Here is a 14,532-nt window from a genome sequence, read left to right on the forward strand (position 1 = left end):
TGCCATGCTTAACATAGCTAGTGAGCACCTTTTGACCTAATATGTCAGGCACTGTATTGAATTTGTCTTTGTTCATTCTCATTTCATTGAATATATAGACACCTTCCCAAGGTTATTGTTGCCTCCTATGGTCTGGGACTAATATGCAGATTTAAGAGAATGATATTCATCCTTTGAAGGGAAAAAAATGACTTTTATCTTTACTTTCCAATAAATTTAGTCACAAGTACCTGTTGCCTACTAAATATGCAGAGACTGCTGGAAGTTATGAGCTCCCTGTACAAAAGAGGTGTCTTTATTCACAGTGCCTCACCTCCTCTAACCCAATTGCTACTGCCACCTCCATCCTATTATGTTTATCTTATATAAGCTATGCAATATACTTATATAATTTATATGTATATAATCCTTTTTTAACTCTACATTTATTTTCTTACCCATCTACCTCTAGGCATGAAAAACTCCCTAACTAGATGTATGCAATTTCTACTTGGTAATTATGTTTCTCTCACAACCTTGTGGTAAATTTGGTTAATTTTTTTTTTCCTCAAGCATCGTTTCTCTGTGGTTGTGACTACGTAAATTGAACAAGGCAAAGACCTGATTTTGTTTATCTTACTATTAATAATTCTAGCATATCATTCTTACTGCAAAATCAAATACAAGACACTGAAACAAGATGTGTAATACCACAGCATACCTTGGCTTTACCCGTCCAATACACCTAGCACTCTCTCCTTTATCTCTCCATATACCAGTCAGTATCTCAGTATTGATAATAATACTCTACAAGTTATAGAGCATGTTTGCACTCATTATGTCTTTTAATATTCTTAAAAACTTATTAAGACATATGCTAGGTTGGAGGCTAAGGCCCAGAAAGGTTAAGAAACTAGTCCACAGTTAAATGTCTGGTAAGAAATACTACAGATACATCTGTCTTCTACCTTAAAGACTAGAGCACATTTCAAGATACCATATGTGCCTGGTCTATCCTTCTATATAAATAAAAGATGGAAGTGAAAATTACGAGATTCCTTTGGTAGAGATGTGTTGAAGATTATAATGAGAATAACATAACTGCCAACCTATAATGGGCATTTACAGTGTGTCAGACATTAAGCTAAGTGCTTCTATTGAATTACCGTGTTTAAACCTCACACCATCCCTATGAAGTCAATAATGTCATTATCCTCTAATATGAGCTGAGAAGAGAACCCCACAGGAGCATGTGTTACTTTGTTCTATCTTCTCATATCCTCTTATAGGTAAAACTGAGGTAAACATTTTTCTTAAACAATATTCTCACTAATAACTAATACCTGAAGATGATAGGTTTATTATTTAGCAAATTTTGTCAATGGATATTGAATCCAAGTCTTTCTTTTCATAACATAAAATAAATGAATTTCTTATTTGATTGTGCCTTGATAACTAGATTTTAATTTTCCAAGTAATGAAAACTGTTTCAAAGTTTTACATATTTGAATTTTAGAACTCTGAATGCCATTACAATAAAGTTTCTTAAGAAATCAGAGCGTAAAGTGGCTAAATTGCTAGAAATGATTTTACTTGGGGACCCAAAATAAGCAGTTTTCCATCCAGTTTTAGCAAACGAGTTGGTATTATCAGGATTCTTTCTCAGAGTAAACTTGCAACTTGCTATATCTGTAGCCTAAAATGGGAAAAATCTCTTAGCACTGGTGTAGTACACTCTCAGGTCAGGACCTAGAGTCTCTGACTGGGTAGCCACTTCCTAGAAACAACTCTGCGGTATAGAAGGAAGAGTAAAAATGTTTTTAAACAGATAGCGGTATTTATCATACAAACTAAATGTGTTTCAGCATGTAATTGTAATTAAATTACTAACCATCCATGTCCATAAAATGGAATAATGTACACCTATAAAAAGGGATGGGGATATCCATGCGTTGAGTGTGCATGCACCTCCCCCCACACACGTGTATTATTTTATTTATTTATTTATTTATTTATTTATTTATTTATTTATTTATTTATTTATCTGCGGTACTCGGGCCTCTCACTGTTGTGGCCTCTCCCGTTGCGGAGAACAGGCTCTGGACGTGCAGGCTTAGTGGCCATGGCTCACGGGCCCAGCCACTCCGTGGCATGTGGGATCCTCCTGGGGTGGGGCACGAACCCGTGTCCCCTGCATCGGCAGGCGGACCCTCAACCACTGCGCCACCAGGGAAGCCCCGTGTATTATTTTTAAAAGTATACAATCTGTTTTAAACACTAGGCTCAGTCCACAGAATATTTTCTCAAAGCACCTAATTGGCCTACAGTTTCCACCTTGTAATAGCACATCTAAATTATAGAGAATTTTTATTTTTCTTTTGGAAAGACTAGTAAATCTTTACGAGACATTATTATGCAAATTGAAAGATATGACGTGACATGTTTGCCCTATTTAAAAAAAACTTAAAGAATTGACTCTGTTGGATTTGGAGTAGATGTTTTTTCTTAAATTTTTTACATAAAAATATTTTTCTTTAAAAATAGAAACAGTTTTATTTATTTCATTCTTTCTCATTTGTATGCCTTAAACTTTTTTGTTTTGTTTTTTTGGTCACCTTAGTGCCTTGGCTAGGACCTCCAGTACATTATTGAATATAAGTGGTAAGAGCAGTTATCCTCTTCCTTTTATGACTTGTTCCTGATATTGGGGCAAAGTAATACCATCAGGTTAAAGAAATTCCCCTCTGTTACTATACTGCCAAGTGTATTTGTGGGTTTTTTTAAAAAAATCATGAATAGGTACTGTTTTTTGTTAAATGCTTTAGGAATCTGTTGAAATGATCATATGTTTTTTCTCTCTTAGTCTACTGATATGGTGACCTGCATTAATTGATTTTCAAATGCTAAACCTGCCGTGATAAACCTCACTTAGTTATGATATATTATCCTTTCATATATTCCTACATTTGGATTGTTAGGAATTTTGCATCAATGTTTGTAAGGAATATTGCTCTGTAGTTTTCTTTTCTTGAATGTGTTCGTATGATTTTGGAATTAGGGTAATTCTGGCTTCATAAAATTAGTTAGAAAATATTTTCTTCCTTTTTCTTTCCTAGACATGTTTGTATAGGATTGGTGCTATTTCTTCTCTAAATGTTTGGTAGCATATCCAGTGAAGCCATCTGGGTCTAGTGTTTTATTTGTGGGAAGATTTTTAGTTTTAAATTCAATTTCTTTAGTAGATATAGGAATTATCCGTGAGCTTTGGCAGTTTGTGTTTTTCAAGGAACTTGTCTATTTCATCTATGTTGTCAAATTTATTTATTTATTTTTAAAAACTTATTTATTTATTTGGCTGTGTTGGGTCTTCATTGCTTCATGGGCTTTCTCTAGTTGTGGGGAGTGGGTGCTACTCTTCGTTGTGGTGCACAGACTTCTCATTGCGGTGACTTCTCTTGTTGTGGAGCATGGGCTCTAGGTATGTGGGCTTCAGTAGTTGAAGCACGAGGGCTCAGTAGTTGTGGCTCACGGACTCTAGAGCACAGCTTCAGTAGTTGTGGCACACTGGCTTAGCTGCTCTATGACATGTGGGATCTTCCCGGACCAGGGCTCAAACCCGTGTCCCCTGCATTGACAGGCAGATTCTTAACCACTGCACCACCAAGAAAGTTCCTATGTTGTCAATTTAAAGGCAAAGATTTGTTTGAAGTTTTCTCTATCTTTTTAAAACTGTGAGATCTGTACTAGTGATATACTCTCTTTCCTTGCTGATACTTGTAATTTGTGTCTTTTTTTGACTTTAAGAAGGTCCTGGGATATAAGATCAATATATAAAAAATCAATTGTATTTCTAAATGCTAAAGATGTACAATTGGAAATGTAAATAATACCACTTATAATAAACCAAAACTATAAAACACTTAGGTATTAATTGAATAATATATATAAATGCAACTATAAAACACTTAGGTATTAATTGAATAATATATATAAATGCAAGATCTATATGCTGGAAACTCATGGGGAAAAATAAGCCTCCTAGAGCCCCAAGTAAATATAGATATATTACATTGTATTTGTGGATCGGAAGACCATAGTATTAAGATGTCAGTCTTCCCCAATCTATAAATTCAATATAAGTCCAAATAAAATCCTAGCATAATTGCATAAAAACTGACAACTGATTCTAAAATTTATATGGAAATGTAAAGGACCTGGAATATCTAAAGCGGTACTGAAAAACAAAAATAAAGTATGAGGATTCATGCTACCAGATTTCAACTTTACTATGTCAAAACAGTGTGATATTGGAGAGAGGTAAACGTGTAAATTAGTGAAACATAGGAGTACAGAAATACATCCACAAATAAATAGTGAAATATGTATTTTTTTAAGTGCAAAGATAATTTAATGAAGAAAGGTTAGTCTTCTCAACAAATGATGCAGGCACAGTTCAACATTTAATGCAAAAAAACCCCATAAAAACCTTGATTCATATATTATACTATATATAAAAACTAACTCAAAATGGACCAAAAATCTAAAACTATAAAATTTCTAGAAGAAAACAAAGGAGAGATTGACTTAGGTAAGGATTTGACACTAAAAGCATGATTCAAAAAGAAAATATTGAGAAACTAGACTTACCAAAATTAAGGAATATTTTCTTTGCAAATTTATTATTTGAAAAACACTAATACAATGAAAAAAGCTACAGACCAGGAGGATATACTTATAAGTCAAATATCTCATAATGGACTTGTATCTAATATATATATATATATATATATACATGCACACACACACATATATAAAATAAAAAATGGGCAAAAGATTGAACAAACACTTTACCAAAGATATATGATTGGCAAATAAGAACATGAAAAGACGTTTAATATCATTAGTCATTAGGAAATGCAAATTAAAACCACAATTAGGTACTATTGCATACCTGTTAAGAGTGGTTAAAGAAATTAAAATAAAAACCTGATAATAAGTTCTGGGCAGAAGGCCAAGTAGCTGGAAGATTTATATATTTATGGTGGGAATGAAAAGCAGAACAGCCACTTTGAAAAGTATTTTGATAGTTTCTTATAAAGTGAAACGTCTTTTTACTATATAAGCCAGCAATCCCAAATTTACCAAATGAAGTGATAACCTATATTTACACAAAAATTGTATGTGAATGTTATAGCAACTTTACTCTTAATAAAACAAAACAAGAAACAATTCAAATGTCCATCATGTGTGAAATGGATAAACAAAACTAAGGTACATTCATACAATGGAATACTATTCAGCAATGCAGAAGAGAGAACTACTGATAAAATAACATGGATGAATCTCAAATATGTTATGTTCAGTAAAGATGCTACAGACTGGATGATTCCATTTGTATGACATGCTGGAAAAGGCAAAACTATTGAGACAGAAAACAGATCAGTGATGGCCAAAATCTGGCAGTGGGGAAATGAGCTGATTGCAGAAGGACATAGAAAAATATTTTAGGATGATGGTCCTGTTCTATATTTTAATAATGGTATTAGTTACAAAACTCTATGCATTTTTCAAAACTTACATATCTGTACACTAAAAAGAATCAGTTTTACTGAGTGTAAATTATACCATAACAAAAATGGAACAAAAAATTAGGAAAAAATAATTGCCTTAATGTTATATCTTTCTATATGGGAACACACTGAAAATTTGAGGCTAAGACTGTGGTTTTACACTAAGCGAAGAATTCTGAAGAAATCCACCTTAGCAGTCATAAGGAATGATATGACACAAATTATCACCATTCTACATATGTCAGGCGGACGTCCTGATGACAAGAGGGACTGTCTGGTATGATAAGTAGCTGCATCAGCTTATCAATTTCCAAGTACAAAGAGTGAGTGAAATATGTTATTTTTATAAATGTACTACATGGAGAAAGATATTTTTCTTATTACCGTGATTATCATTGTTGGTTAAAAGGCATTTTTGTATAACCTAAATTCAAGAAGAAACTTGATTACTAAAATTGCGAATGAAATTTGATCCTATTTTGTAAAATAATGCCTCACATAACTTATATCTGGAAAAGTGCCTATACTTTTTGTATCTCCAAAGAGTTTATAAAAGTTCTAATTTTCTCTCAGGGGGGAACATATAACCTAGAAGCACATGAATATGGCACAGCTGTGTTCTTACTATCCCACCAAGTCCAATACATGATCAATGTGAATTGTTCGATTTTAGGTCATGAAGGCAGCCAGCATAATGTTATTGATGATCTGGTGGCTACACATACAGTATTGGAAGCAGTGGTTCTCTGGCTTAGAGATATTTACATAAACAAAACGAATGAGGGAAGAAACCTCCTAAAAGTAATAACTTGCAATTGCTGGAATCTGTTTACCAGCTTCTAACCATTCTTTATTGATCTGCTTTTACTCTGAGGCAGGTTAGCAAAATTTATTTGTATGTGTTTCCAAAACCATAAACCTGCATACATTTGTGGAAATGTGTTAAAAAGCAGAACAATCTCTAAAGACTATGCAGACTAGCATAAGTATTTGGTGAAAATTACATGCCTGGATTGTTGATTGGTCTATGCTTATGTAGCAAATTAGATGTGGATATACATTGTTTCAGTGAGTACTATTCATATTTTATAGAAACCCACTTAGCCAGTATAGAAAAATCTTTGTTTCCTATGGTTAGTGTTTCTCTGTTTGTTGGGGGCTTTTCATTCAGGTAACGATTTCAGGAGAATTTACCAAAAAAAGTATCTTCTCCAGAAGATGTCAAAAGATACAGAAGTGATTTAGGTGCAAAACTAGAACTATTTTATGTAACACCCAAAAATAAAAGAGCAAAAGAGAAAAATATTTCTATTGTAAAATGAGACATAGTTCCAAATCACTTGAAGAATATGGAAATTTTGACAAGAATGCTTGATGACAGGTATTCTGTTGTACTGAATGGATGATTATGCTTAAATGGTAAAATGATAATAAAGATAATAATTAAAAGAGTTACTATGAGGCAGGTAGTATTTTAAGAACTTTGCATGACTTAGCTCATTTAAGCCTCACAATACCCTATGAGGTAGTTTCTATTATTTTTCCCATTTTAGAGATAAGCTCTCTATACCTGTTTATTCTTAAGTCATTTGCCCATTACCATGGTATTATGTAACAACCCTGGTACCTCGGGGGTTTAATGCAACAAAAATCCAAATTTTCACTCACATCACAATCCAGTTGGGTCATCAGTAGATGCTTCCTGTATGTGCTATTTTAGGCTCCCTCCGTTTTGGGTCTCTGCCGTCCCAGGGTTCTCCCAGTTGTCTGCTGGATTCCCTGCATCCAAAGGGCGGACAAGTCAAGAGACAATAGAGGATTGTCAGAATCCTTTAGGGGCCAGGTTAGGAAGTGGCACAAACTAATTTTACATATATTTCATCATCTAGAAGCCACATTCACATAGCCTGAAATTAGCTAAACCAAGATTGGAGCTTAGGTACTCTGGCTCCAGAGTCCAAAGCTGTGTATATGGCATCACACTCAGAAAAAAGAAAAAGAGTGGTAAAAAAGATATGAGATTTAGTATGAATTAATTTTCTGTCCTTTTAGAATTCCTCCTACTGTTTGTTAGTAATAAAAATTCAGAAATCTAGTTCTTGAATCTATTTCTAAGTTAAAGATCAACTTAGAAGCTTAGATACCTCAAAGCTACCTACTACTTGTAAACTGTTAACTTGTGTTTTATACAGAAAATATACTCAAACTTTGATAATATTCTCCTATACAACTTTGAAAAGAACACAAAAATATTTCTTAAAATCACAGAATATAGTGGGTCTGTGTTGGGGAGCCTTCATCAATTGCATTAGATTTAATTTCTGAAATAGTAGCTCCTCTTCTTTAATTAAAAAGATACTTTTCTTTTATGATAATGCTGAAGAATACAGATAAGATACCATGTTTCCATATTTGCATTCTGATTTGCATATTTCATCCCCTTAGATACTAGTGATCTTCCTACTTCAGTGTAAGATTCAAACCATTGATAATGTTGCATGAGCCAATGACTATGCTTCATTTAAAGCAGTTTATGAAGATTGATGAGTCGAGCACAAAATTTCTGTTCTGCTCAAATAATCTTTCTGACAAAATTAATCTGATGCACTTTTAATTATGTACATAATCATTATAGTGTTGCACATAATTAAGCATAAATGGTATGCAGTTCAAATACATAACATTACAGTAATTAGTATTGCTTTCATAGAGCCAGGCCAAATTTTAAATTTTAGCTTTTTTTTTCTTTTTTTTTTTTTTTTTTTTTTTTTGCAGTACACAGGCCTCTCACTGTTGTGGCCTCTCCCATTGCAGAGCACAGGCTCTGGATGCGCAGGCTCAGCGGCCATGGCTCACGGGTCCAGCCGCTCCGCGGCATGTGGGATCTTCCCGGACCGGGGCATGAACCCACGTCCCCTGCATCTGCAGGTGGACTCCCAACCACTGCGCCACCAGGGAAGCCCTAAATTTTAGCTTTTCATGTTGGTAGCTCCTCACAGTTCTTTATGATCTGTTAGAAGAATACATATTTACCGTTTCATCTGATATCATATACTGTTTAATTGTCTCCATATCACCTCTCTATACATACACAAATTCTCATGCAGGATAAATTCAGTAAACCAAAAGCTAAGTTGCCCTTGTCTCTTTTGCTATTTTCAGCCACCAGACTCCCACCTAATATGCAAAATCATGTGTGAGGTCTGATCTTTCATAACCATTTTTATCCATTTTCTCTTATTTCTCCTCTTTTCTCGCCGTCACTACCATGATGTTGGTAACCTTTTAGCATGCCTTGTAATCTTCATACTCCAGGGGTTTCAAGATTGGAGAAAGCAGAAAGATGGAACCAGTAGTCTATGGATTTTCTACTTCAGACTGAGACAGGGCAAAGAAAGAGATGGGCTATAGGGATTATGTGGAAAACAATGCATTTAAAGCAGTGAATTAATATGCCTGTCCTAAGGTACAGACTAATAAATTAGGTAATACCCCTACCTTCATGCTCTGTATCCTATAAGATATTGGTCTTTTCTATGAGAAACTGTTCCTCTTTCTGTCCGAACTCCTTCCTACATTTATCTCTGTCCCCTCTGCACCGCTGAAACCATTTTTAAAGGTCTTAATTGATCCTATTAGGAAACCCAGTGCAGTCTTTAGGCTTCATCCAAGTATATTTCTCAGTTTTTAATATTTATTGCCCTGCTTACTTCCATGGACTGTTATTCTTCCTTAGGTTTTGTGAAGCTTTCTATGTTCCTCGTCTATATATTTAGTTATTTCTCAGTTTTCTTTTTTTTTAAAAACATCTTTATTGGAGTATAATTGCTCTGAAATGGTGTGTTAGTTTCCGCTTTATAACAAGGTGAATCAGCCATACATATACATATATCCCCATATCTCCTTCCTCTTGCATCTCCCTCCCACCCCTCTGGGTGGTCACAGAGCACTGAGCTGATCTCCCTGTGCTATCTGGCTGCTTCCCACTAGCTATTGATTTTACATTTGGTGTGTATATATGTCCATGCCACTCTCTCACTTCGTCCGAGCTTCCCCTTCCCCTTCCCCGTGTCCTCAGGTCCATTCTCTACATCTGTGTCTTTATTCCTGTCCTGCCCCTAGGTTCTTCAGAACCTTCTTCTTTTTTTAGATTCCATATATATGTGTTAGCATACAGTATTTGTTTTTCTCTTTCTGACTTATTTCACCCTGTATGACAGACTCTAGGTCCATCCACCTCACTACAAATAACTCAATTTCGTTTCTTTTTATGGCTGAGTAATATTCCATTGTATATATGTGCCACATCTTCTTTAGCCATTCATCTGTCAGTGGACACTTAGGTTGCTTCCATGTCCTGGCTATTGTAAATAGAGCTGCAGTGAACATTGTGGTACATGACTCTTTTTGTCTGTTTTCTTTATTAACACCTTTTCTTCTGCTTGCCTTTCACATATAAAAGTTCTCTAGGTTTGATTTATATCATAAATATTCTTTTTTAAGGGATGATTATTTTCTCTTTGGACTTCAAGGACCAATTATGTGTTTTTGACTTCCAAATCTCCACCTCTAGTCCAGACTTTTCTTCTTAGGTAGACTCAAATTCTCAACTCCCTCCTAGCCATTTTCTTGTCAACGTTTTAAACTAAACCGTCAAAAGCAAACTTAGTATTTCCCTCTAAACCTCCAGTCCTTCTGTTATTCTTAATTCATTTTATTGGTACTGTTAACTCAGTGTTACTATGCTTTCACCAAGTTTCTGGCCATCCACTCATCTAAATATTCATAGTCCTAACCTTTTAGATAGCTTTTCTTTCTTTACTGTCTTTTACTCATTTTTCTCCTTGTTATTAGGCACTTTCAAACAATACACGTCAGAGTATATCACTTCTGTCCTCCTTAACTAGCAATGATTCCCATTATTGAAACAGAAAATTCTACTTAATCTAAGAATTAATCTACTTCTGTCTGGCGCCAAATAATAATTCCAGTCCCATTTCCTACCACATCAAACACTATGTTTTAGCCACACAGGGTTATTTACCATTGTCTTTACCTCTTACATGCTGTCATTTTTTTAAAATTTATTTTCTCATATTGTCTACTTTATCTGGAATGCATGCTCATAAATTCTGTCTACTGAGCTCATCTTTTAAATTTTAGTTTAAATTTAACTTCTTTAACAACCTTTTTTCCAGATACCTACCTCTATTTCCAGTCTCTGGATGAATTCTTCTCTTTCCAGCTAATGTCACATGTATTTTTATTTAGTATATGTGTTGTTCTGCTATGAATTATAGCTGTTGTTTACATTGTTGCACTTCTCATCTAACCCCACTTGCTTCCACACTCATGTTGTAATTCATTAATTTGTCTAAAGCAATTTTGCATCTGTGGAAGCCCAGCAGAGTCCTTAGCATTGACTAGGTGCTCCATCAGTGTTGAACTAAAAGAAGCATATAGACTAAAGGCAATTTTGGACTGATTCCACCATAATCAAACAAGATTTGACAACTCAATTACCTAACTTAAAGATGTAAATGAACTATCTTTAGGACCTAGTTTAATTTAATGGACTAGAAATGACACCTGAGAGTATTAATTGTCATCCTAGAATTAAGCTATTTTACTGATTTATTAGTTCATTCATCCTATAAAAATTATAAAAAACACTTCTTGTATCTACAGCACACTACTAAGCTTAGAATGACAAAGCAAATAAAAAAAATACACCACGGTTTCAACCGTCACCAGATTGTACAGTGGGAAGTAGAGGCATTTTTGAAAACATAGGCTTTGTTTGTAGTCAGCCTGACCTTGAAGTTTTGAATACCATCTTCATCGTATATTTACCATATAATCTTAAATTAGTTATCAACCATAAGTTTCCTCATCTGAAAACTGTAAATTACAATGATATCTACATTTTTGACTGTTATGGGGTTTCAAAGAAATTGCACATTTCAAAAACTTCATATATATGCATGTATCTACATATATATATATATATATATATATATAAGGTTTATAATTTATAGCTGTAGATACTGGTGGGAGAAACCAAAATGTAAATAACTACCATATGAAACAAAAATGTTATAACTTCTAAAGATCCATTTATTCTATATTTTTATTAATAATGTAGTTTTACAGACCAAATGACTGGTCTTTGCACATTATATAAATGTTAATATTTATAACAGCATATAATTGGCATTGACCCCAATTCCAAACCTACAAATCAGATGTGTTGATTTGTATAGTGGCTTAATTTATATCAAGGAAGCAGAAATTGTTCCAGGTATCTCAAAGAGAAATAAATTTTAATATAAAGTGTCAATTGTAGTAGAATAGTGGAAATTAGAAGTTGAAGAGGGCACACCTAGCTTTCAGCTTATGGAACTGCAGTTATGTTCCAGTTAGAGGGGAAGCTATGATAACTGATGAGTTTACTAGTAGCATATTGATAGGCAAGAGAAAAAGACCAGGTTTTTATCCTGGGGCACTTCAGCCTTAAGAGGTTGACAAGAAAATGTGGAACTGTACAAAGGAGGCTGTGAAATAGGAGGAAAACCAGAAGTCCTGAGCCCTGGAAGCAAAGTGATGAAGGTACATCAGGGAAAACTAGTTAACAGTGTCAAGTGCTGCTGATAGGTCAAGTAAGATGAGGACTGAGAAAAGGCCATCACACTTATCAGCCTCAAGGTCATTGGAAACCTGTATCTGAGCAGTTTCTGGAGCAATGGAGATAAAACCTTTATAGAGTGGGCTTAAGATAGAAACAGAGAGGAAGAAAGAGACAGTGAGTATGGATTATTTTGTAAGTTTTGTTATAAAGAGGAACAAAGATACTGGGCAACGGTGACTCCTACAGGACGTGAGATCAAGGTTTTTTGTTTTTAATATGGGGAAAAGTAGTACAAGGGTCAGAAAACATTCTGTAAAGGGCTATAATAGATATTTTAGGTTTGGGGGGCCAACTAGTCAACTAAGGCAACTAGTTGGGTTGTGTTTGTAGTGTAAAAACGGCCATAGGCAATATGTAAACAAATGACTATTGACTGTGTTCCCATGAAACTCAATTGACAAAAAGGAATGGAGGCTTTAGTTTGATCTAATATAAACTTTTAAAGATGATTATGAGAGGAAGTAGAGAAAAACTCAAGTGATATCCTTGAATAGGTGAAAGGGGATGGGATTTGTGCACAGGAGTTGGGGCTGGAGCTTTAATTATGAGTTAAACCAAGTTTGAAATGCAAGAAAAACAAGAATAGGCAGAGGTGGGTAAAATGTGACGCATAAATCTGTGGAAAATTTCTTTCAATAGCTTCAATTTTCTCAGGGAAGTAGGAAGCAAGATCATCATATGTGGGTGACCATTATGAAGGAGATTTAAAGTTTTAAGAAGAGAAGATACATAAAATACTGATAGTTTCATGAAAGAGTTTAAAAGCAATTGGGCTAAGAAAATACTAGAGATAATTAATTTTTTAGTAAAATACCAAATTTTCAGTTTGGAGTATTCTAGCTGTCCTTTTCCACACTGGACTTTAATATATCTTTATTAAAAGTTAAAATATTTCTGAAGCACCAGCTAAATTTGTGGCAAATATCAATTTATTTTGAATCATTTAACCTTGATCTTTAAAACCCTTATTTTTCTCCCCAGGGGTAAAAAGGAAATTGTCACGACCCATTAATATCCCTATTTTCAGACACCACAATCAGTCATACATTCTCTCTGTAATTTTTCTTGTTTAGCAAATCTTATTCCTGTTAGAAATTATTTGTGAAATGAATATGCCTCTGTCACTTCATCTGTGTTTCATGCATTTATCATACTGAATCCTAATTTGCTCTAAGGTTTTGCTAACTTTGGCTTCGCTGATGTTTTTGATCTGAAAGTGTTTAGATATTATGAAATATATTATATCCAGTAGTTGTCTAATATTTTGCCACCTGCTTCAAAGGTTATACATGGATTAGTAAGTCAAAACAAGCCCTCAAAATATAGAATATCAATGGATGTGTCAGATAAGAAAGGCATAAATGGTGAAATCAACCACTGAGTTGACATTTTTCCTCTTGAAATAATTTACCAGAATTTGAAAGGATTTGTGCCTTTGAATGTACGTAATAAGGGAAAAAGTGAAAGACTGAACAGATTGATCTGAAATTTTTATTAACAATACTTCAAACAAATGCAAGCCAACATATTTTAGAGGGAATAGATATTGTTTTGTTCTGTCAACCAATCATAGAAACTTTCTAGGAAACCAATCAAAGCTGTATTATTATGGTTATGCACTGAGTAAATATTAACGTTTAAATTTAAATAGTATATGTGTGTGCACAGTTATATAGACATAATATCTTTGCTTTTCCTCTACAGAACTGTTGCCTAGTTGCCAGCAGTTGAATTGTCAGTATAAATGTGCCATGGTCAGAAATAGTACAATGTGTTACTGTGAGGATGGATTTGAAATAAAAGAAGATGGAAGAAGCTGTAAAGGTAATTATGACATGTAATTCTACTCAATTTTATTTTAACAGAGGCTTAATTAACAGAAATTTAATAAAATATCTTCAAGCACCTACCATGTGTTCCACACAGTGTTTATGTCCACTTTATTTTTTGTCTCTTGAGAGTTAAAAGTTGGCTCTCCCCCAAAAACCACATATAGAAACATTAGATAAGCATTTATACAAATCAATTTTCTTTCCTTTTTTGATTGAAGTGTAGTTGATTAATAATGCTGTGCCAATCTCTGCTGTACAGCAAAGTGACTCAGTTATACACATACAGACATTGATTTATATATTCTTTTCCATGATGGTTTATCCCAGGAGATTGGATATAGTTCCCTGTGCTGTACAGTAGGATCTTGTTATTTATCCATTCTAAATGTAATAGCTTGCATCTACCAACCCCAAACTCCCAGTCCATCCCTCTCCCTCCTTTCCCCCCGCTTGGCAACCACAA

At 34.3% G+C, this 14,532-nt stretch overlaps 1 protein-coding gene across 1 annotated transcript in view; it reads left to right on the top strand.

Annotated features, from left to right (window-relative positions):
* Positions 1-14,532, top strand: part of LRP1B (LDL receptor related protein 1B) — a 1,792,829-nt gene that overhangs the window by 835,610 nt on the left and 942,687 nt on the right. Inside the window, exon 4 of the mRNA XM_030883038.2 lies at positions 13,942-14,061. Coding sequence (XP_030738898.2) covers positions 13,942-14,061 — 120 coding nt within the window. The remainder of the gene's footprint in view (positions 1-13,941; positions 14,062-14,532) is intronic.

This window comes from Globicephala melas, chromosome 7 (genome assembly GCF_963455315.2).
Source record: "Globicephala melas chromosome 7, mGloMel1.2, whole genome shotgun sequence".
Lineage (NCBI taxonomy): Eukaryota > Metazoa > Chordata > Mammalia > Artiodactyla > Delphinidae > Globicephala > Globicephala melas.